General features: G+C 42.9%; 1 protein-coding gene across 3 annotated transcripts in view; it reads right to left on the bottom strand.

The window, feature by feature from the left end:
* CCDC125 (coiled-coil domain containing 125) overlaps positions 1–24,510 on the bottom strand; it is a 39,508-nt gene that overhangs the window by 5,337 nt on the left and 9,661 nt on the right. For all 3 annotated transcript variants that reach the window (XR_012800005.1, XR_012800006.1, XM_075592223.1), the window contains exons 2-8: positions 23,613–23,956; positions 15,449–15,510; positions 12,277–12,363; positions 11,153–11,230; positions 9,715–9,800; positions 4,697–4,779; positions 1,626–1,741 (exon numbers count right to left, since the gene is read on the bottom strand). Coding sequence is in view for 1 of the 3 variants with exons in the window: in XM_075592223.1 (XP_075448338.1) it covers positions 1,626–1,741; positions 4,697–4,779; positions 9,715–9,800; positions 11,153–11,230; positions 12,277–12,363; positions 15,449–15,510; positions 23,613–23,928 (828 nt within the window). In the remaining 2 variants the exon portion in view is untranslated. The remainder of the gene's footprint in view (positions 1–1,625; positions 1,742–4,696; positions 4,780–9,714; positions 9,801–11,152; positions 11,231–12,276; positions 12,364–15,448; positions 15,511–23,612; positions 23,957–24,510) is intronic.

Below are 24,510 nucleotides of genomic sequence, written 5' to 3'. Positions count from 1 at the left end.
CAGCAACAGCAGGACCGCAATGAATGTGCAACAAGCAAGTTTGTTTTTCGTCGGTGTGCATGTCCTCTACCCAAAACTTTGTGTTAACCACCAACACAACAACATTTTCCTTAACAAATGGTGTCAAATACACAAGATTGCAGATAAAAGGGATACAAGCACACATTTTGACAGTGAGAAAAGGGGAATCCACGTCTCCTACTTGGCTGTGCACCACAACCGCTGCAATCTGACCTCCATAACAAAAGGGTGCTAAGAGAAACATCCAAATCACAGTGATTTGGGCAAACTGAGCCCATTCCAGGCTGATTATTGATGGCAAGCACTCAGTAAACCTTCCCATAGGTGAGTTCCTAAGTGATAGCAGATACTAGCAGCACCATGACTAGGCTTAGAGTTGGGCAATAATAAAACATTTCACGATATTAAGAAATTGATAATAATTATATGTTGAATAAGATGCATGGCAAAAAAAACACCAAACACACAATAAAAAAAAAGTCGTGTGTGCTGAGCACGCACATTTTAAGTGAAACTTCTTAGCCTTTGGTCAATGTTTTGTCACAGATATTGTATTTGTGATGGTGATATTTTTTAATTAAAATTCAAAACACAATTTCAGTGGCAAAACGCAAAGAAGTTTGACTTAGAACGCGCATGCTCGGCACACACCTCTGTTTTACCTATTTGCACTTATATAGTTATACTAACTGTCTCTGTGCGCGTCCGTGTGTGTGCATGCGTGCGCGTCTCTGTGTGTGTGTGTGTGCGTGTGTCTCTGGTGCCTGTGTGTCTGCATCTATGTGTGTGCCTGCCTGTGTGTGTGCCTGCCTGTGTATGTGTGTGTGCGCCTGCCTCTGTGTGTGTGTGTGTGTGTCTGCCTCTGTCTCCCGGCCGCCACTGCGCATGAGCGTTGTGACCAGACTGTTTTTTGCACATGCGCGAGGGCGACGGGCGCGAGTGTGACGGCGCTCGCCTATTAGTATTGTGCATCACTCGTGTTACGTTTTTTCGTTACAACGCAAGGATTTTCCCCCCATGAAAACCCTGTAGGCGCCAGCAAAGAAGTTTCACTTCAACAGAAGACATCCATAACTTCATTCATTGGGAAATCATTTTTTCCATTAATAAATGAATAATTTGGAAGGTACTGTATTAGTTTAAAAATGTATTACAAATGTAAATGTGTTTAAGTAAACTACATTTTCAGATAAATGTAAATACCGTCAGTTCCCCCTCTCCCTGGGCATCGGGGATGCGGGTAAGCACAGGGGAAAGTGATCATTAACCTAAAGGAGGAGTACTGCTGACCCCAGGGAAGCAGGCAAGCAATGCTGCTGCAATAAGGTTTCCATTGGCAGCTCAGTCTTCATTATAGCTGCTGCATGCTAAACGGCAGGTCAACCAGCTGTCTGTAACACATCGATAACTACCACGGTGAATAGTAATCCTGCAACATTTAAACATTTTATTCCCGAATTATTGTAATTTCTTATCGCGACATTACTCTCATATAGGTCTGTTGCCCAGCTCTACATTGGCCATTGTGCCTAAACGTGACCACGATCTTTTATATACACAATCTATGGGTTGGGGGAAAAAAAGCGAGCGCGTAATTCACTTACTTCAAGGGCGGTGACCTCTGTCAAACTACTTTTATCAAGAGACATGTTGTCCTGGAACATTTTCTGCTCTTTGACATCAAGCATTGCAATAATCTCCTGGCACTGCTGATTTAAAACTAGAAAGGGTGGGAAAGAGTTGTTAATACTATAAGATATGCTGCTAAGAGGGACTGAACTCGCGTGCATTTAATCTTACACAGAAATTGAACTAAAGTTATATGTTGTACTCGCCCACATAGGATTATATTTTTGAATAATAGCAGCGGAATTATGAACTTTATGTTTGAAAAAGCAGATCCTAAGCTATGTTCCATGTTAAAGCAAAATCCTATCTCTGATCTCCCTGCTCACCACTCTCTCTCTCTGCTCTAGGCGTTCATGTCTCCACTGCTCTTGCACCTGAAACCAATTCCACCCACCACTTCCTGCCTTTGGAAATCACTTGCCTTCACTCTACACAAAGATCCTCGTCTTGCCATCGTGAAACCCAGTCTGAAAACGGACCTGTATAACCCTCAGAGGTCCACGTCTTGAGGACTTGCATGTCAGGGCCCCTCTACATTGTAAGCTCTCACGAGCAGGATCCTCATGACCTCTTTGTATTGGTGTGTGCATGTTTGTCCTCGTGCCTGTAACTCTGTTTATGTCATTAGAAAATCTCTGAACCTCCCATTGCACAGCGCTGCAGGGGGAGATCGTGTTCAGCACTTCCCGCGATCTGACAAAAGAGGAACGTGGGGGGGAAAAAAAGGACTCCTCTTCCATTTGTGTGTCATTAGGTATGTTATAATCATCTATCATATGATCACTCCCACAAAGGGATCTTTAAGGGTTAAAGAAGTACCGCCAATATAGTCTTATCACAAGTTTACTACATACATCAGATGCACTCACCTCCAGTTAGCACATGCTTAATTACTCAATGCACTTATAACTACTCAAATTGTCTATGCAAGTCTCTCTATGCACTGCTTAGATTGTAAGCTCTTTGTTACACAGCCATCTTTCTATCAGAGTTTCCTTTTTTATGCATTTCTCCCTATTTTGTACACTATTTCCCTGCATTATGTCTAGCATAAAATGTCTGTAAAGTACTGTGGGCATTGCCCGTGGCTTATGAATACAGACATACATAAACCTCAGAGGCAATGGCAAATGATTACGGAACCAAAAGAGGAAGCATCAGGAAGATGACAGGGACAACCGATTTGTGATCCATAATAATGCACATCAATGCCATCTACTGTATTTCAACAGGCAGTTTCAAGTTTTGTTTTAAAAAAAACTTAGTGTAATTGGCATCCTTGGAAAGATTCAAATCACCCTCAGGCTGCGCTTATAGTCCCGGCTACGGCGACGGCGCACCGTGCCAAAACAAGTTCATATAATCCGTCGCGTGCGCCTATAGTGGGCACGACCGCGACGGAGCGACACAGCGACCAAAATCGCTGAAGTCAATAGAATTAGATTTTTTTCGGCGATCGCCGTGTGACGTCAGCCAATGAGGGTGAACCGCTCATGGCCACGCCTCTGCCACGCCCCCCCCCCCGGTCGCCCTCTCTTGTCTCCTGCACTATAAGCAGGAATCGCTATTACAACGGCGACGTCATGCCATTGCCAGGACTATAAGCACAGCCTTACCTGTCTTACAGATGAAAAATAAATATATATCACATCGTCAAGATCACTGGATTCAGGCGTATCAGCTACAGTATTTGGGTTTAGCTGTTTGACTAATGATGGAACCATAATTACTTTGCAGACAAAGGAACAAAGCAAAGGTAACTATTTTGATGGCTGGCAAATGGTTATACCACCAAACCACATTACTGAAAAGAATTGTAAGCCCCCGCAAAGCATTTCTGTAACTCTTAGACTGTAAGCTCTTCGGGGCAGGGACTCCCTTTCCGGTTTACTTTGAAGTGCTTATTCCCATTGTGTCTTACATTGTGTTACATACAGTACATTACTGCTGTGTAGCGCTATACAAATAAATATATTCATAGAAATGTTGAAAGTTGAAAAGAATGTAAATACAGTACTTCTACTTATGGGATTTTGTTTAAAAAAAAAAGGTGTTGGCTGCATTTAACCTATGAAACATTCAACTGTCCTTAGTTCACTTTTATCCTCCACTAAACTGGACCTTTAAGTGAAATGTTAAGTTGATACACAAGCAGAATGATAGGCACATATAGAACAAGTTTGTTTGGAAAAGTAGAACTTGAACCTCACCTAAGAATGCCCTTTTAATGTAAATAATACACAAAGCCACTTTCATTGTCAGAGCACAGAGGTTAAACAATTCTTATATCAATAGTAATTTAAAAAGGCATTTTATCAAAACAATTGTTGGAAATCGTGATGTGTCAACAATACGAAGGCTGTACTATAGTGTTTTTTTAAACTTTTTTTATTTAGGAACCCTATAATTATATTGTGAAATTCTAAGGAACCACAACCCTCTCCAATAGAGCGTCTGAGATCAGATGCATTGTAATTAACCCCAACCCTCTCTAATAGCGCGTCTGAGATCAGATGCATTGTAAGGAGCCCCAACCCTCTCTAATAGCGCATCTGAGATCAGATGCATTGTAAGGAACCCCAACCCTCTCTAATAGCGCGTCTGAGATCAGATGCATTGTAAGGAACCCCAACCCTCTCTAATAGCGCGTCTGAGATCAGATGCATTGTAAGGAACCCCAACCCTCTCTAATAGCGAGACTGAGATCAGATGCATTGTAAGGAACCCCAACCCTCTCTAATAGTATGTCTGAGATCAGATGCATTGTAAGGAACCCCAACCCTCTCTAAAAGCGCGTCTGAGATCAGATGCATTGTAAATGCTTCTGTATTTGGTACAATTTTCAATGGACCTGAAAATTGCAGGGTAACCTTTTGGGATACCCGGGGAACCCCTGTTGAAAAACACTGCACTATAATAAGGGGCTTTAACTCTTTCCCATTCCCAGTTACACGCTGTATGAATGTAACAAGTCATTATGTTCATTTGTACCAAACGGACCAGCGTTTTGCATATTTACTGTAGATCACAAAGGTTCTATGCTTACGTGTGTTCTCAGATTTCAGAGTCTTAACTTCACTTGTCCGTATCTCCAGAGTTTCTTTGAGTGCTGCATTTTCACAATATACTCTAAAAAAAAAAAATAGAAAAGATCTGAAACTATATTACTTACTATAAGTTACTAGAATGAGATAATTGAAACCGCAGTCACCATACTATAACACAAAACACTAACACGTGCTCTGGAGGATGATATAATTATAGTACAGGCATCCCCCGGTTTAAGGACACTCACTTTAAGTACACTAGCGAGTAAGTACATCTTGCTCAATAGGCAAACGGCAGCTCACGCATGCGCCTGTCAGCACGTTCTGAACAGCAATACCGGCTCCCTACCTGTATCGAAGCTGTGCGCAAGCGGGGAGACTTTAGAGCCTGTTACACATGCGTTATTTACATCAGTTATGCACGTATATGACGATTGCAGTACAGTACATGCATCGATAAGTGGGAAAAAGGTAGTGCTTCACTTTAAGTACATTTTCGCTTTACATACATGCTCTGGTCCCATTGCGTACGTTAATGCGGGGTATGCCTGTAACAGTGTTGATCAGAAGAACGATCAAAAAGTTTCCCCCTATAGTAATAACTCTGTCATATATATTCTCTATAGAATCACCGGAGAAACCAAAAAAATAAACTTTTATTACTTCTTCATTGAAGGCCACCACGCTTCTTCAGGGGGAGGAGGGATATAACCTGATTTAGTTAATTCCAGCCCTAAACACCTAGAGATCCGTTGTTAATCTGATATATCATTTATTAAGACTTTGAATGTTTATAAAGAGTTTTTTGGGTATTAGCTAATTAGGCATACCTATTTGGATGATAGACTCTCTGCGCCACACCAGTATGGGGACTTTTAATAATGTATATGTGTTTTTAATTTCAATGAAGAAGTAATAAAAGTTTATTTTTTTGGTTTCTCCGGTGATTTTGGGTCAATAGACCTGATTTGCAGCAATTCACTGCTGGACTACTAAGTCCATCTATAGAGAATATATATGACATAGAGTGCATACTATAGGGGGAAACTTTTTGATCGTTCTTCTGATCAACACTGTTACTATTACTATAAGTTAGTCAATGTACAAATACACTGACTTACATTGATTACAGCTAGGAAAAATAAATGGTAAAATGTATGTAGGGGTGTGTTAGGTACCTTATGCGGTTGCAGAGTGTGCCCGGAGAGAGTGGTGTAAGGTTCCGCGGCGGCCCGACAGTATAGGGCGCCGCCATGTTTATTGTGCAACAATCGGAGGGCACTGGCAGAGCAGAGAGGTCGCGCATTCGCAATGCAAGCGCGGGAACGACGGGCCAATAAGGGAAAGACTCCGTTGGTGTACTGCAACTCCTATTAGCTCTAGGGCAGTCACCTGATGCCGGGAGCCAATCAGGGGGCTGGATTGGCAGGAGGAGGAAAGGGAAGCGTGGGGGAGAGACCACGCTAGGCAGAGGGGAACCGGAGGGCGAAGGAAGAGGTAGTGTGGGTGCAGGGGGTCCGTGACCCGCCTGCATAGGACAGATCTTCCCCGCAGGCCCTAAGAGTATCCCTGAGCCACCGTAGAGTGAGTTGCTGCAGGGACGCCCTATAGTGGTAGCTTTATCCCCTTACTGAGTAACAGTTAGGGACAAAGTACAGAGTTGCGGTTGCTGCAGTCATCTGGGACCAGGTAGCTGAGCATCGTGACATCAGGAAGCAAAGCGTTGGATCGCAGTGACCGGAAGGTATTTACTAAAGTGCACCAACACCGGTCAACAGGCGCTGATCCCGCCTTAGAGAACAATCTTTGGGGACACTAGTGGAGTGGCCAAAGGACTGAGCCTATACAAATACATTACAGTACATGGACACGGTGTGGGGCATGCGGTGACGGGACAGAGACATTACTCATTAGGAGCGTGGCCGAGCCACTAACGTTATGAGGACATTGCCAGTTATCAGTGTGTGTGTGTTGTATGGTTGTCAATGCTAAATGCTAAGATAAGTATAAGGGTTATTCTGGGCGTTCAGTAAAACCGTTCAAGCATATGTGTGTGGATATGTTTCTTGCACAGGGGAATCTTACATGATGGGGATCCTGGGTAAGTGGAGGCGCTGCCGTTAATATAAAGTGTTACCCCAGGCTCCCAGCTAGCGGAGGCTCAGATCTCCTGGAGCCACAGGTGTGTGCAGTACCCGTAGTCTCTTTAGAGTGTCAGAAAGAGGGCTACATGTAAGTGAGACCAAAAGACTTGTAAGGTAGAGAATTAGGGTAAGGGGCACAGGGTCTTGGGTAAGGGGCTAAGATTTTTAGGGTAGGGGGAGCTTTTGTATTAGAAGTTTTTAATCTAAGGGCTGAGGTTAGTCCCTGCGTGCGAGGTGAGCGGCGAGTTAGTCACGGCAAAACGGCCCCGACCAAATGTCCTAGACCGGTGCCAAGGTGCGGGGGTAAGAACATTTAGGGTCCAACATAATCCAAGGAAGTGTCTAAGATCTGAAATCGTGTAATCGCTGCACCTCTACTTTTAACTAAGATTTCGTTTAGTGTTTTTGGAAAACTTTGCGGTTTTGGCTCACTCGAGTAAGAAACAAAGACGAAAGACGAAAACCTCGCAGGAGGGGCACAAGTCTCACACATTATGCCCAAATGTGCCTTTTATGTTTAATCCCATCGAAAATACTAACACAAGACTTGAAACCGAGCGAGAAGGTAATTGCTAAACACGTGTAAATATATAGAAGACTAGCTGAGAGACCCGGCATTGCCCGGGATGTAAATCTGTAATAGGTAGTATTATGTATAAATAGGGGAACAATAGGTTGACTATTTGGTGGAAAGGTTGTATAATAATGTTGAAAAGAAAGATGTAAGTAAATGTAATACGATGTTGTTTAAAAATGGTTTATTCTAAACACACCACAGTACAATGTATATTTTGGTAACATAAGTGATGTAAAAATGTGAGCCGAGGGGAAGGGGTGGGAGGGGTAGGGGAAGGGGGAAGGGAAGTTGGGAGGGAAGGTGGCGGTGGGGGGGGGGGGAGGAGGAGGGAAGGTGGGAGGGAGGGAAGGTGGGGGGGAGGGAAGGTGGGGGGGAGGGAAGGTGGGAGGGAGGGAAGGTGGGGGGGAGGGAAGGTGGGAGGGAGGGAAGGTGGGGGGGGAGGGAAGGTGGGAGGGAGGTGACAATTTATGTATCCGGCGGCCACTTGCTCTCCCGTCCGCCCGTTCCCCCGCTGTCTCGGCTGGTCGTCCGTCCGCTCCCCCCCCCTTTCCGCGGAACATCATCAGCAGACGGAGGCGCGTGCACGCGGCGGCAGGAAGCACCATGTGTGCTCCTGGCCTAGGCGGGAGGTGAGTCGGGAGGGCTGCAAAGCGGTGTATGGGTGAGTGGGGGTGTACAGGTGAGGGGGGGTGTACAGGAGAGGGGAGGCCAGAGGCGCAGGGGTGTGGGCTGTGAGGCGGGAAGGGAGGTGAGGCCGGAGGCACAGGGGTTTGAGCTGGTAGGGGAGGCCGGAGGCGCAGGGGTGTGAGCTGGGAGGGGAGGCCGGAGGCGCAGGGGTGTGAGTTGTGAGGGGAGGCTAAAGGCGCAGGGGTGTGAGCTGTGAGGGGACGCCGGAGGCACAGGGGTTTGAGCTGGGAGGGGCGGCCAGAGGCGCAGGGGTGTGAGCTGTGAGGGGACACCGGAGGCGCAGGGGTGTGAGCTGGGAGGGGAGGCCGGAAGCACAGGGGTTTGAGCTGGGAGGGGAGGTCGGAGGCGCAGGGGTTTGAGCTGGGAGGGGACGCCGGAGGTGCAGGGGTGTGAGCTGTGAGGGGACGCCGGAGGTGTAGGGGTTTGAGCTGTGAGGGGACGCCGGAGGCGCAGGGGTGTGAGCTGTGAGGGGACGCCGGAGGCGCAGGGGTGTGAGCTGGGAGGGGACGCCGGAGGCGCAGGGGTGTGAGCTGTGAGGGGACGCCGGAGGCGCAGGGGTTTGAGCTGGGAGGGGAGGCCGGAGGCGCAGGGGTTTGAGCTGGGAGGGGACGCCGGAGGCGCAGGGGTTTGAGCTGGGAGGGGACGCCGGAGGTGCAGGGGTTTGAGCTGTGAGGGGAGGCCGGAGGCGCAGGGGTTTGAACTGTGAGGGGAGGCCGGAGGCGCAGGGGTTTGAACTGTGAGGGGAGGCCGGAGGCGCAGGGGTTTGAACTGTGAGGGGAGGCCGGAGGCGCAGGGGTGTGAGCTGTGAGGGGAGGCTGGAGGCGCAGGGGTTTGAGCTGTGAGGGGAGGCCGGAGGCGCAGGGGTTTGAGCTGTGAGGGGAGGCCGGAGGCGCAGGGGTGTGAGCTGTAATGGGAGGCTGGAGGCGCAGGGGTGTGAACTGTGAGGGGATGCCGAAGGCACAGATGTTTGAGCTGTGAGGGGAGGCCGGAGGCGCAGGGGTATGAGCTGTGAGGGGAGGCCGGAGGCGCAGGGGTGTGAGGCGGTTGTTTAGTAACTTACCTGGGCGGGAGGCAACGGCTGGTGGTGCACGTGTGGTAGGCAGTCTTGGAGAGGCGCACGCGGTGCGAGGGTGGTGTGTGTAAGAGTGGGTTAGACTGTTAGATCACACAGGCCAATGAGAGCCGTGGGGGAGCGGGGGGCCGACGGACCAATCTGATTGGCCAGAGGCTGAGTGATAGACCGACGGACCAATCAGATTGCCCATAAGAACAGCAAATATACAACGTTTTCAATTATATAGATGGTACATATACATATAGAAAAGGCTCAATCACAGAGAGAAAAAAGTCAGGAGAATTAAAAAGATACAAGATTAATTGCATGCCGTATAAAACCAACAGCAAAGTTAACTTGTGCTCTTAGAATAAGCTTTCTATTTGATCTGCACCTTCGTAGTAAGGGAAGCAGCCATTATTTGTTTGATGCTGGCGAGTCAGAAGGGAAACCTCTAACCCTGTTTACTTATTCTAACCATGTTATACAGACTCATACTCAAGATCAACTCTCACACAATGTAAAACCCAAGCGCTTGAATGGTGCACAACATACCGGTCATACTTTTCCTTCCAAGTCTCTTCAAGGTTTTTAAGTCTGACCTGATCAAACTCAATTTCCCACTGCAAAACATTTATTTCCTGTGGAAGAACACAATTTACGGTCACATTTGTGATGTTTTAGTACATATTTACTCAACAGTGCTACGATATACAGACACCTTACTTAAATAAGGACTTTATTGTCATGTAGACATTTCTCACTGTTTCAAATTGTAATATTTGTCTTCTATACTCATTAACCAAAGATCAACCTGCTTGGTCTCTGCTACAAATGATTTATTGTCAATGTTCTTTCTGCAGCATATGCCAGGTCATGACGGTGAGGGAGGAGGGGTGGTGTGTGTGGGTGTGTTATAGTTCTACCCAATTTTACTTTTACATGGCAACATATTCATCTTTAGCCAGGATGGTTTAAAAGAATGGATATGAAAAGTAATAGCAGTAGTAGTTTTTTTAAATTAATATATACAATTACTGTAAAAAATAATAATAATACACAATAGGTAACCATGTGCCAATTTAAACAAAATCTATATCTTTTCAATTAAAATGTTCATTTTTGAGAAATAAATATACACATCTGTGGATATATACTGTAAAGCATACATTTGTGAGCACAGCTTACAAATACCATATTAGACGAGTAAAAACAATAATTTATTTACCAGCCACTCAACTATCCCATTTGTAGAATATGATTTGTTTTCTTTAGCTTTTCATTTGTTTCTTAATATTTCTATTATATTTGGCGGTAGCCCAAGTATGTCCAGTAGCTTTACTGAGCATCTCTTTAGTTGTAGTGAATGATGGTTTGCTTGAATACTGATTCTTGCGTGGTTAGTTAGTGTGCCCTAAGAGGGAAGCTACTCTTATTTGAGACCGCTTTTTAATAGCGAATTTCATGTCTTCTTAAAAATGTTATTTCACAAGATATGTGATAACAAAACCTCATTTTTTTATTAGATAGTTCAGTTGAAATATTTTCAAAGTTAAAACACATTTTATACACTGATCCATGGATACAAAACTTTACAGGATAAACCATTTACTAGGTTTAGATAATGTTGCACAGTCAAATAGTATAATACTTACTACAAAATAGAATGTATTATGTTACGAGAATCCAAGATGCCCACTCGTACTTTACTTGAATAAATGGTAAAAATACACGGAATGTAAAGCCATTCAAGTCATTGTCTTTCAGGGCAACGAATGTCCTAATGTTGTCAGGGACATAGTCACTTTACGTGTCAAAATCCACTACATCAATACCCTAAAATTGGCAAGACGTTCAAGTGCAAACTCCAAGCCAAGGCCCAGGTGTGATTTGGAAATCAAAAGTGCACAAAAAAGTGGATTATTTTTCTCAGGAGTAAACAAATCCAATAATCCCATTAGCGTATTAAATCTGGGAGCAGTGTCACACTGACCTTTTCTAAAGCTCTGCGTTGCTCCTCCGCCTTTTGAAGCATGACTTTGGTGTGACTTGTGGCTTTATCGAACACAGCCTGCGAAAACAATATTTTCCTACTGCAATTAACCTGGCTAAAAATCGGGTTACCAGCCATGCATTGTACTGTTACTTCTAAAATATGTGTTAGGTGAAAGTTGTATCTGGAAAACAAGTCATTTAGTCAAATTGTTCCTGCACAAATAATGCAATAAGTGACACCTGAGATATAACAAAACAAACCAAAAAAATAAATCCATTACCACCATAGCAAAAAAAACAATGCAACAATTGTAGCAAAACAGAATATTGGCGGTGGTGCAGGGCCAGGTAAAGATGTTATACTAGAAAGAAAAGAAAGAAAAAAAAGACACCCTGTAATCACAATATAGAACTTAGCAGCAAAATACTCCTTGGCTACGTCCCCAGTACATGCTGCAGCGAGCGCTATGGGGTGCGCTGCAGGAACAAAAACTAACCCTCAAATGAGGCCGGGGGCACTAGCTGCCGTAGCGCACAATTTGCTGCAGCGTTGCTCGAATTGATTTTCAGAAGACAAGAAAATTGTCTTTAGAACTGGCGACGGAGCGCTTGCCACGCCCCACCCCCCAGCCCCCCTCTCCCCGGCGGTTCAGCCAATGATGGGGAACCAGCAGCCGACACTGGGGCCGTAGCCTAAGGGGGATTTGCCTTTAAATTAGTCTAAAATGTGTGCATGTTTAAAAACTCCCTGAAAATTCCTCTTTTTAAGGAAACCTATCTAGTATACCCCTAACATCCACCCCCACCCCCCCCCCCCCTCCACCTGAAACCCTATTGGGACCAGCTGTGCAGCTGGATCAAACGCTTGTTTTTTATTCCGTCTAAAATTGTAAGCTCTCAGGAGCAGGGACCTCTGTTTGCGCGTGTTTGTCCTGATTTGGTATGTCATTCACATCACTCTGTACCACCAAAATGTTAGCATTTTACAAAGAAGCGATAATAACAACACTATACTGTACACATATACACACACAAGCACACATGCATGTCAACCAACACAATCAAACCTTCTTGCTTACGCCAAGCAAGTCATATAGAAATGGATTTAACAAGAGCACTTACCATATTTTGTAAAATCTTTAGTGCTTCATCTTTCCCTCCGAGTTGTCTGTGAGATGCCTCGAGTTCAATTCTTAAAAAATCCACCTCCTGAATGCAAATTTCAAATACAAGAAACTCACGTTCAGGTGAAATATAATTTGCGAGCAGCACAGACTACGGCTTTAACTAAAGCAATGTCAAGGGGAGAGTATGGGCCGACAGGAAATGTAAGAAAAGTTTGGAAATTCAGAGTGATTGGCCACAAGTGATCATTAAATATCAATCACACATTATTGACACATAATTATCTTTCCTAAACCTATATGCTCTGATGCTTTGATTTTGCACATTTAGACACAAGTAGCAGTTTTTTGCACCCAAAACTTGTGAATTTGTGCGCTTACAATTTCATCAAATATAGGTCATTTTAACAGAGGCAGTGTTTGTACTTATGGATCAGTAAGGCAAACCCCCACACAAGTTCATATTCCTGTAATAACAAAAGATGATAGGGAGAAGAAACATGAATTAAAAAGACAACTCAATAGAAGGAACCAGCCTGGTGTAGCGGTAACATGTACCAGAAACATACCCTGCTTTAAAGATTACATATTCTGTACGTGTAATATTTACCACCTGATTGTTGTCACATATTAATTACATTTTTTCGCTATGAGAGTTGTGCGCTGTCTCTTTTTTCTTTTCAATCGAAATTGAAGCTGCAATAAATAATGCCTGAAAATTGTAATGTGAGTAAAATATTACTTTGCTATATCAAACACATTCAAATGTGTCTGCTATTTATTAGATACAATAGTGGAAGCGAGCCAAGATAAAATAACCATGAATGTATCTGCATGTGTCACACAAGCCTGCTCCATTCAGCCCATTGTCAAATGGAACGCAGCACTTAGACTAGAAAGAAGGATTCTGGGTAGTGACAAACGAATGAGCACGCTGGGCGTGACACTTCATTTCCCATCCACTTTACTGTACGTGTGCTTTCCAAAGAGCTTTTGACTGCTGCATTAAACAGCTTGTACAGCTAAGCCTCCAGGCTTCCTACCAAGGTTTCAAACGTAAAAGTAATAATTATGACTGCTATGGAACAACCTACCGGAAACTCTCACAGCCACCAACAATCTAAGTTCTTTCAAAACTAAAGCTGTCTCACATTTTAATCTGGTCTGTACGCTTAGATATATATTATCTCTAACTTTGCATGCTATGTCTTGTATATAATGTACACTACCGACACACTTTATTGAAGTGTGGTCGGTACCGCAAGCCGGGAAATCTCCCGGCTTGCTAGTGGCCGCCCCTCGGCGTGCCGCGCGTCATAGACGCGCGGTCACGCGTCATAGACGCGCGGTCACGCGTCATCGGGAGCGTGCGCCCCCTGCACGCGTGTCCAGGGGCTCCCCGAGGGAGCCCTGGTGTCCCGCGATCGCGGGACAGCGGCAGGGGGTTCCGGGGGACCCGGTGGACCCGGCAGCGGTAGGGAGAGCGCCCCGATCGGAGGGCGCTCTTCCGCTGCTTCGGCGTGCGCCCGTCACACTCGGGCGCGCGCCAGGCTACTGCTGCGGCACAGAACGGGCAAATGCTCGAATAAACTGTGCCGCAGCAGTATACCCTGTTCACTTATGTAACTGTATTTGTAACCATGTATTATTTGTCATCTTAACTCTGTGCCCAGGACATACTTGAAAACGAGAGGTAACTCTCAATGTATTAGTTCCTGGTAAAATATTTTATAAATATATAAATGTTCATATATCTAGTTCTTGTATAGTTATATATACTCGAGTTATAAATGGTACTGTATATACAATATTACAATTTACATTTTTAAACATTGTTAATATTAAATCATGTACTTTAGAATGGAGAAAAAAAAGTAGATCAATATATACAGCTCAACCCCGTTATAACGCAATCCGTTACAACGCGAATCCGCTTATAACGCGGTGCAAGCATGGCTCCCAATTTTCATATTTATGAATACTTTACAACACGATTATTAGTGTCTTAAATACTTTATTGTGCAATGCATACAATTGCACATTATTTCTAACGCGATCCGCTTATAGCGCGATGTGATTCTTTGGAACCCAAGCACAGCGTTATAAGGGGGTTGAGCTGTATTATCATATTGTAATACCCAAGTGTCCATGTACAGAATATTTTCATGGAACTCCTTGTAAACTTCCACAAAACTCATGGGTGCCACAGAACACAGACTAAAAACCCCAGCCTTATACCAATATTCAAATCATTAGACATTCAATGCTTCTTATTTTAACCCAGGTAAAATGGATTGCCATTACTAGAAGGAAATAGCTAGAAATATGGAACCAAAAAAGAATCATGATAGAAGACAGCATTTCTAACTTCTTTGCAGTGAGCAAACATCATGGAAAATGCATTTTTCGGCATACTAAAAATAGCCAGACAAGCTTGCGAGACTGGTTTAGTAGAAGATGCAAATCCCAGGTGATGGCATCACAGAACAGACAGGGTAAGAGACGTCTGAGCACAATTAGGAGTGTATCCTAAATACATGTCACAAAGAAGTTTCTCATTTATTCACAATTCCACAACACTCAAACAAGGGGATTCTGGTCTTTGTAGCTTTGCATTCCTACAGAAACCCCAAGGGCTAGAATACATTGCAGCAACATTTCAAGGAATAGGATTTGCCTAAAATCTCCAGATAACCACTAACATGAATTTAATTGCATGTTTTGTTTGATTTAGCCAGAATAAAAGAAGCTATACTACATTCAATAGTTTTTTGACTATTGATGGTGTGATCAGCACTTGCCGGCTGCACATGCGCACGAGCGGCCTACAAGCTCCGGTCGCGGCTAGCAACATGACGTCACACAGCGTCGCGTTGCCAGGGTAACGGGATGGCGCACCGCCCCAGAGGAGGAGGGAGGCACCAGGTAAGTGCCTAAGAGGCGGGATTTTTTTTCTCCATCCAACACTGTTCATACATCATGATAATGTTGTTATAATGTACATTTAATACAATGTTACTTCTCAACTGAAATCATGTGCTTTTCTGCTCTGGATAAGACTTTTCACGCCCACAAAACAGATTGTGGGAGCATGGGAGAGGGAGCGCAATAAAGAATATATATGCCATATACATTGACTAATGAATGACGACAGGAGGAGGGTTACCAACCTCTGTTAATTCTTGGAGACGCTGCCTCAGATGATCTTCATTTGACACGTCAGAGTTTGCATCTGCAGCCAACAATACAGAACACACAATATTAGTTATGAAAGCACAGTTCAACTTCGGGAAAGGATTGGCTGCTTGGTCTCACTTTATTTATGCCAGACATATTATATTATATAATATATATATATATATATATATTATTTTTTTTTTACATGCATCACTGTTTACACGTGAAGAATGTAAAGGCTGTTTCTATGTATTTAATCCTGTAGTGATTTATAACCTTTTAAAAATGGCAAAATCCTTTAAAAAATGTATTGTGACTCACTAAAAAAAAATTACTGCTACTTTGCGTAACTCCAGCCCACTTATCCTATGTGCATAAAAACACTATGTTAAGGTTTATATCTTATAACCAAAGTAACAGCTTTCTATCGTACAGTATATAAGTTTTTTTTATTTTATTATTTTAGAACACAGTTTAACATTAAATAATTTTCTTGAATTATGACAAAAATAGGACTAATACGATTTTAACATTTTTAAAAAAATGCGTAAAATATTCACGTACCTAGTAATCTAGGTTAAAATAATAAAAATAAAAAATATATATGAAAACGACTATTGTTGGGCCTGAAACACCCCTGGTCTTTACACTCAGAGGATTCTGGGTAAGATGAAAGACTGACTTTGTTCATAAGAAGAAAGACTGTTTAAGACTTGGCCAGTGGGATCCAGCAAGTAATGAGTTAATGTCTCAAAGAGACAATGCAATATGAAAAAGCCAACCTTGGAATTCGTGACACAGAACAGGACAGGGTGACTTAAACCATGTACCCCACACAGCTAGGGTTGCCAGGTGGCTTCTCCAAAAATACTGGACTCAATGGTGAAAGGTGCGTCAGGTCACTATGTCCAGGGAGGAAAATACCAGACACATACATGTCCAGTATTACAGTACCTCTCATTTTTTACTGGATAGAGTATCCAAATATAAGACAGTCCAGTTCAATACCAGATACCTGGCAACCCTACACACAGCTAGGCCCAGCAACAGATAACATGAAACAAAAGAAACACAGTTATGGAAGAGGGAAGGTATTTGGAGCATGCGCAGAGAGAATGCAAGTACTGTAGTAAGAATGATTAGTGCAACAGTTTTTCTAAATTACATAAGCCCTCAATAAAATTCCTGTGTCTTGATCAGAGAAGAGTACTCTTGATTGCTTTGTCCTGCATGCAAAGGACAGCGCTGGCTATTTTACTGCACTCCTAATAAACGATTTCTACTCTTTGAACACACCTCTGTGTCAGCCTCACCTTTTTACATTGGTGACCCGACGCGATCTTGGAAAGGCAACTTCCAGGAACACCCGAGGGACCCATGGCGTGAAGGAGTTAGACATTGTGAGTAGGGACAGAAGGAGCCCCTGCATCAAGGGATCGTAGATTGCACACGGAGCGGATGGTTTCACAGCAGACGGAGCCAAGTGGTCACCTTGGGAGCCGGACACCCCAGTGAACAGGCGTATAAAACCTTGTGGTGAGTAGTCAATAGAGTAATAGCGACGTAGGATTTGGGTGTGTGACTGGTCCTACGTGGGGTTAGTTTTTGGGAATTGATCATTCCCAGGAATCAAATACAACATGGAACTTTTTGAGAAGCATGTTCAAAAGTGCAGTGCCTGTCAATTCACAGTGGATTCTGCATCCCCTGTGGTTGATCAGTTGTTATTCTTGCAAGAGCAATGCAAAGCATGTAATGAAAATAAAAAGGATGATGAGGTGAAAATAGGAAACATTCTCTCAGTGTTTTCTATGATGCGTTCCACAGCCAAAGTGGTGAGTCTAAAGTGGGCTGAACAGCAACTAGCCCTCAAAAAGAACTCGAGAAAGAAAGATCAGAATTAAAGGTGCACAGAGAAAGTAAACGCGTAGCTGAAGAGGAGAATCAGAATTTGGCTGAAGAGCACCTAGCACTCAAAAAGGAGCTTGCTGAAGAACAAATAAAACTAAACGCCCTCACAGAGAAGGAACGCAAATCATATTGAACAAACACAGAATTCTAACTCTAATTGTGAATAATGGAGTGTGACATTAAGGCATTGTTTAAGGACAACAAAAGACAGGGGAGCCCAATGCTACATCCAATTGACAAAACATATATGGTAATAAGTACAGCTGAACCCTGTTATAACGTGATCCGTTACAACGCGAATGCGCATATATCGTGATGCAAGCGTGGCTCCCAATTTTCGTATTTAATAATACTTTACAACACGATTATTGGGGTCTTAAATACTTTATTGTACAATGCATACAATTGTACATTAATTCTAACACGATCCGCTTATAGCGCGATGTGATTCTTTGGACACCAAGCACAGCGTTATAAGGGGGTTGAGCTGTATAAAGTGTAAATACTTCAATAATAATATTTTTCTTAGTTATTTAGTTAAACTCTTTAGCCAAGTGTCATAAACCTGCATACCAACGTCATGGTATAACCAAATTTGCAGGTTCTAACACTACACTGTGAACTTTCCCTTTTACCTCTGTTTCCCCTCATACAATCATAGTGGGTCCTGTCCATACAGCAAAATGTAGAAACCTCCCAAGATAAAAAAGGTGGGGTGGGCTCTGGGAGGAGGGGCCACCTACCTCCAGTGGAGAAGTTAGAAATTGAATTAACACACACATTCCCAGTAAGCTCAAACCCCAACACATAATATCTATATATTTATGTCAAAGGAGTGCTACTGAGCGTGGCAAATGTATACAACAAAAGCCAGAGGAGCCCAATGCTACATCCAATTGACAAAACATATATGGTAATAAGTATAAAGTTTAAATACTTCAATACTAATATTTTCTTGGTTATTTAGTTAAACCCTTTGGCCAAAGTATCATGAGCCTGCATACCACGTCAAGGTATAACCAAATTTATGAACAGGACTTTATACTTATTACCATTTACACTTTATAATTATTACCATATATGTTTTGTCAATTGGATGTAGCATTGAGCTCCCCTGTCTTTTGTTGTATACATTTGTCACGCTCAGTAGCACTCCTTTTGACATACACACAACTTGTCACAGCAGCTGGCACACACGCATATATATTAAGAACTCCAGATGCTAGTCCCATAGAGAATAATAAAGGCAATTTACCAGATAGTAGTCCAGTAAGGAGAGACAGCACACATGGGATATACTTCAAAGTGATGTATTGAACACTCAAAAAAACAACGTTTCGGTTCCTGCAAACGGAAGCTTCCTCAGGGTTGTACAGTGTAAGAATGAAAGTCACTGGAACTTATACCCCCACCAGTGCACCTAAAGCACCCAATGAACCAATAAAAACAACTCAAACACCCGTGAAAATCAACAGCAACAGCTGGATCGAAATGTGCCAATCATAGTACTTGTTGTAGTCATGTCACTTCAAGCAACACGGCTGATACGCTCATCAATAATGGGAAATCCCAACTAACCTCATGGGTCTGTGTATCTCCGCCCCTAATGCAGCATACTCGTGGTTCATTGGTGTGTGTGGTGTCTGCAACATGACGAGACCTCAGCGTGCAACCTGCTTAGATCAGCTGGATCGCCGTGTATAGTGAACCACGCATCCGTGTACAACCATGAGGAAGGTTCCGTTTGCAGGAACCGAAACGTTGTTTTTTTTGAGTGTTCAATACATCACTTTGAAGTATATCTTGTGTGTGCTGTCTCTCCTTACTGGACCACAATCTGGTAAATTGTGTGTGTAATATAACTATATATATATATTTGGACTGGACAACCTCACTCAGGTCATCGAGAAAATTGGGACAGTGGGTGGAGTGGGTCTGACAGTGGACTCTGATGCTACCAAATATCGGAGTCATAGAAAAGTGGAGAATAGATTTATGTCACTTAGAGACATCACACAGCTGAAGCTGTTATTGGGCATTTTTGACTCTGCTTTGCCAGTTTCATAGCTCATGCAGTATTTTGAATCTATTGTTGAACAATATGATTTGAGTGCAAAGGATGCCTGTACACTGTTAAAAGCTTGGCTCCCACCCAATTTGTCTTCCCAGTTAAAAAGTCCAGTCTTATCTGACCCGAATTAAAATTCAGGTTGGGGCAGACAATGTGAAAGATTGGAAAAGATGAAAAGAATCTTGGGAGGAGGAAGGATAGTTGATATAAACTACTTTAGAATCCATGAAAATGAATATAATTTATAATCCAGTATTATGATCTCTACCACCTAGTTGTTCACAGCCAGAGCAATCTTACTATGAATGATCCTGGTTTTCTATTATTTATTTATTTATAAAAATGTTTTACCAGGAAGTAATACATTGAGAGTTACCTCTCGTTTTCAAGTATGTCCTGGACATACTTTCTATCCCCAGCTGTTGCTCACATGTCATTTTTTGGAGCGGAGCACACGTGTTACTCTTAAGTCCAGTAGCAGCTCTGAACAATTCCTTACAGTCTTACAGGACTGGATAAATTACTGAACTGGAAACCCCACCTGGCAAATCTAAAAAGGTTTCAGCAGTAGCCCGTAATGAAGGGGGCCGCTTTAACAAAGCAAATATCAAGTGTTACAATTGTGACAGGATAGGTCATTTTAGAAGTGACTGCAAACAACCAAGGCGAGATCACAAGAACAAAGAGAACATGAAAAAGAGACAGGAGACTCAGAAACAGGATGGGCAGGTTAAAGGGGAATCCCTGTACATCCCACTTCTGAGGGAATCGGCTAAACTAATTAAGCCTAATGGTCTGTCTCTGGACACGGTTGATCCCATTGATCTGGTTCAGGGCTAAGTTCTCAATCCCAAGTCTAACCCTTACAGTTCACAATAGCAGTATCAGTCCCCTGCCCTGTCCAAATTAACTGACATGTACATGGACAGGAAGGAAAACGGATTCAGGTTAAACTGGTGCAAAAGATAGGAGTCAATGTACAATACAAATGGATTACCTGGAAGATACATTTCCAGCAATGGAATATTTCTAAATTATATCCTAATTGCAGCCAAAATGTTACGGTATTGGATAGATCTATCACTAAATGGTTTCAACAAGCTCACCTGGCACATAGACAGAAGCGCAGTATTATAGGTGATATCACAGGAGGGATAGGAACTGGGCTCAGAGTTCTTAACACCTTAGACAGTGAGGTTTTGAGGAACAAGATGACCAAATTAGCAAAACACACACAAAGGGATTTGGAGGGTGCTAAAGATCTTGCCCAGGACATGAGTAATCTTCAGCAACAACAAGTTAAGGTGTCAGGGAGTGTACTCCCAGAAATTGTGAAAATGTTAAACTGTTAGTGGATAGGGTCTACAAATTGGGAGAAGAGGTTTCATGGGCACGTGTATATACACAAGCACAGAGTGAACTGCTAACCAATCTAAAAATCAGCCTGCAAGAGTTTTGGGTAGGTAAATGGCCCCTTGAATGGCTTTTGCCAGTAAAGAAAATGTACAGTTTGCAGTAGAGCATGTGTCCTGGTGGACAAATGTATTGGGACTATGTGACATGACCATCTGTGAAGTACATTCCCTTGTACCATGGGAAGGGGCGGTAAGGGCTATATATGAATATGTAGTCATAGGGGTAGGTATGAAAGGATTGACTCTCCATCCCAGACTGCTCCATACACATGTAGAGCATGATTCTGACACTGGGAATTGGAAATTGGTGGACTTGTCACTCAGTACTTCAGACACAAATATGCATACTATATTATGTCGACCATCACAATACAAGGTTGTTGATGATTAATGTTGGGTAAACCATACAAGCTGCATTATGGAAGGTAAAGAACATGTTACTGACCCTGTTATTACCTTGGACAGGATAGAGTGTGTTTTCATCTTTGGGGAAAAACATAATGTAAGTTATACACACACACACAAAGGATAATGGAACCATCCTCCTGAGTGAAGGCTCTTGGTGTAATAAGATCTCACTATTTGCTATTCAAGCAAAATAATTTAATTTTTCTATTCCAATAATTCAAAACATCACTGCTCAGTTTAACTATTCAGGAGCAGTAAGCTTGCAGAGATCAGGTGTTAGACTGGGAATCAGAATAGAATTTAGGGACTGGTTACATCATTTTGAAAATACAGAACATATCCTGCAGGAATTAAAATACCAAGGTGCCAAAACCGCTACAGTTATTAAATATGACTTACAGAAAATTACCCAGGTTATTCATCAATTGAATGAGGATGCACAAGTATCTTGGTGGGAAGCAATTTTCAGATGTAGCCCAAACAATGAACCATGTAACGAGTGTCATACTTCACCCTGTTATTGTTTTGATCATCATTGTTATCTTTTTCTTTCTTGCTCAAATCTTGATGTGCTTTTTATTAAAAAAATATGCAGTGGTAAAAAGGGGACACGGCTCACATTTGGTGGACATGTCCAGAAATTAAGAAATATTGGGCCGCTGTTCAAATTCTAAAAAAAGAGGTTACGGACCTCGAAATACCTATTGATCCACTGACCTACTTACTGGCCAGGCCAATGGAGGAAATTGACCGACCTCTGAGGAAATTAAACTCCTTCATTCTTACAGCGGCTAGATGTGAGGTAGCGGCCTCCTGGAGGAAGGTATCTGCCCCCTCCAAGGGAATGATAAAAAAGAGGATCAATGAGGTGATGCTCATGGAAAAGCTGACTGCTTTTCTTAGACAAAACACAACAGCCTTCTATAAAATTTGGGAACCATGGCTAATTTTATAGACGAGCCCGCACGCTCACGCATCCGGCATGAAAATTGAATAATATGACAAAGAAGGCAGAGACACCCTGACCTCAAACCCAAATCGATAGACTTAGACACTCGGCGCCCAGGTAGGGGATCAGGTCACCCCTCTTCCTCCCCTCCCCCTCATGCCCCCCCTCTTTTTCTAGCCTTCTCTTATCTGGAGGATTCCCCCTTATGGCGACTACTTACTCTATTCTTTCCCCCTTATCTTAAAAACGTTTTTGTATTAGGTTGTACATAATTTACTATGTATGTCTACAGTATAATTGCCTAATAAAAGTATTTGAAAAAAAAAATATATGCAGTGGTGTAGCTAGACATGCGCAGGCCGGGCAAATAAATTCAGGGCCCCATTAATATTAATACTGACTAAATCTAAAGTAGTTCAGCGCACCTCCAAAGATGAAAAAAGAGAAGAAAAAGACAAAGAAAAAATATATAGTGAAGTACGTTCATGTAATGCAGAAAAAATATATTGGTGAGATATGCACTTACGTGTATTAATACTGACTGCAATTTTTTTCTCCCTCATCATCATCATCATGTCTCCCCCTCCCCATCTACCCCACCTGTCTGAAGAGAGCGATTTGCCCGGGTTGCCCAGACTATAGCTATGCCCCTGGAAATATCTATCGCAAGCTTCGCAGAGTGCAGCACCAAATGCAAGCACACAGTAGCATACTATATACTATATAAGCCACGTATTAAGTTCATGTTCAGTATATTTAGGTGTGTAAATGTGTGTGTGTTGTGCTCGCTTCACATGCCTCCCGAGAAGAGTCATTTGGATTTGGGCCAAAATGGGGGAAATGTTGGACCTGAAACACCCCTGGACTTTAAACTCAGAGGATTCTGGGTAAGAAGAGAGACTGTGTTTGTTCATAAGAAGAAAGGTTGTTTAAGACTTGGCCAGTGGTGTCCAGCAAGTAATGAGTTCATGTCTCAGAGACAATGCAATATGAAAAAGCCAACCCTGGAATTCCTGACACAGGACAGCGAGACTTAAACCATGTACCCCACACAGCTGGGCCCAGCAGCAGATAACACAACACAAAGGAAATACAGTTATGGAAGAGGGGAGGTATTTGGAGCGTGCGCAAAGAGAATGCAAGTAGTAATGATTAGTGTGACAGCGTTTCTAAGGTATAAGTATAAGCCCCGAATAAGATTCCTGTGTCTTGATCAGAAAAGAGTACTCTTGATTGCTTTGTCCTGCACACAATTGACAGCGCTGGCTATTTTACTCATATTGATGTTGCGCTCATAATAAAGATTTCTACTCTTTGAATACACCTCTGTGTCAGCCTCACCTTTTTACAACTATGCATGCAGTTTCATAACAAATATGTAGAAATCAAATAATAAATCTCACCGGTGCTGTTCTGTCTGCCCCTAGCATACCCTTCTGTTCCATGTTTAGGGGTACTTGTGTCATCAGAGTTGCTGTATTTTCTCACATGGTTACTTGCTGCAACACAGTCTTCCCCCTTCTTGACAGGATGATAGTGATACGCGCCCCTCGCATCAGAACTCTTTCTCAATTTAAGATTCTGCGCTATCGAACTTCCAGATCCCTCGTACAAACCGCCTGGCTTTCTCCCAAAGCCTTCTCCCAAGTCTCCGCCTGCCATAAAATCTTCCTCCTCTTCGGACTGGCTCTCATGCTCTGCGGCCAACGTATCACTCATTGTGCCACAAATGCGCCCTTCTGTAAAACTAAAAATCAGAGAAAATTGCATTAATTTGTGTTCAAAATAACCACTTTATTAATGCATTGCTGGCCTCGCTGGCATTGAAGTGGTTAATAAAAAAAAAAAAATCTTTCTGCAAGTTTAGAACCAAATATCATATTACATATAGTTTTTTGCCAATTTGATTCCTTGGTGCCAGCCCATCAGCAGGAAGCGGGTGTGACAGAAATTCAGGCATCAGGTTCATGTAAGGTAATAGAATCAGAGCAGGATGTAATTTCTCTTCAGAAGGACTTGGAGAGACTGGAAACGTGGGCAGGTAAATGGCAAATGAGGTTTAATACAGATAAATGTAAGGTTATGCATTTGGGATGCAAGAATAAAAAGGCGACTTACAAATTAAATGGAGATATATTGGGGGAATCCTTGATGGAGAAGGATTTAGGAGTGCTTGTAGACAGCAGGCTTAGCAATAGTGCCCAATGTCATGCAGTAGCTGCAAAGGCAAACAAGATCTTATCTTGCATCAAACGGGCAATGGATGGAAAGGAAGTAAACATAATTATGCCCCTTTTCAAA

Source organism: Ascaphus truei, chromosome 1 (genome assembly GCF_040206685.1).
Source record: "Ascaphus truei isolate aAscTru1 chromosome 1, aAscTru1.hap1, whole genome shotgun sequence".
Taxonomy (NCBI): domain Eukaryota; kingdom Metazoa; phylum Chordata; class Amphibia; order Anura; family Ascaphidae; genus Ascaphus; species Ascaphus truei.
Note: the sequence above shows the minus strand (reverse complement) of the source record. Positions and strands in the feature narration are given on the sequence as shown.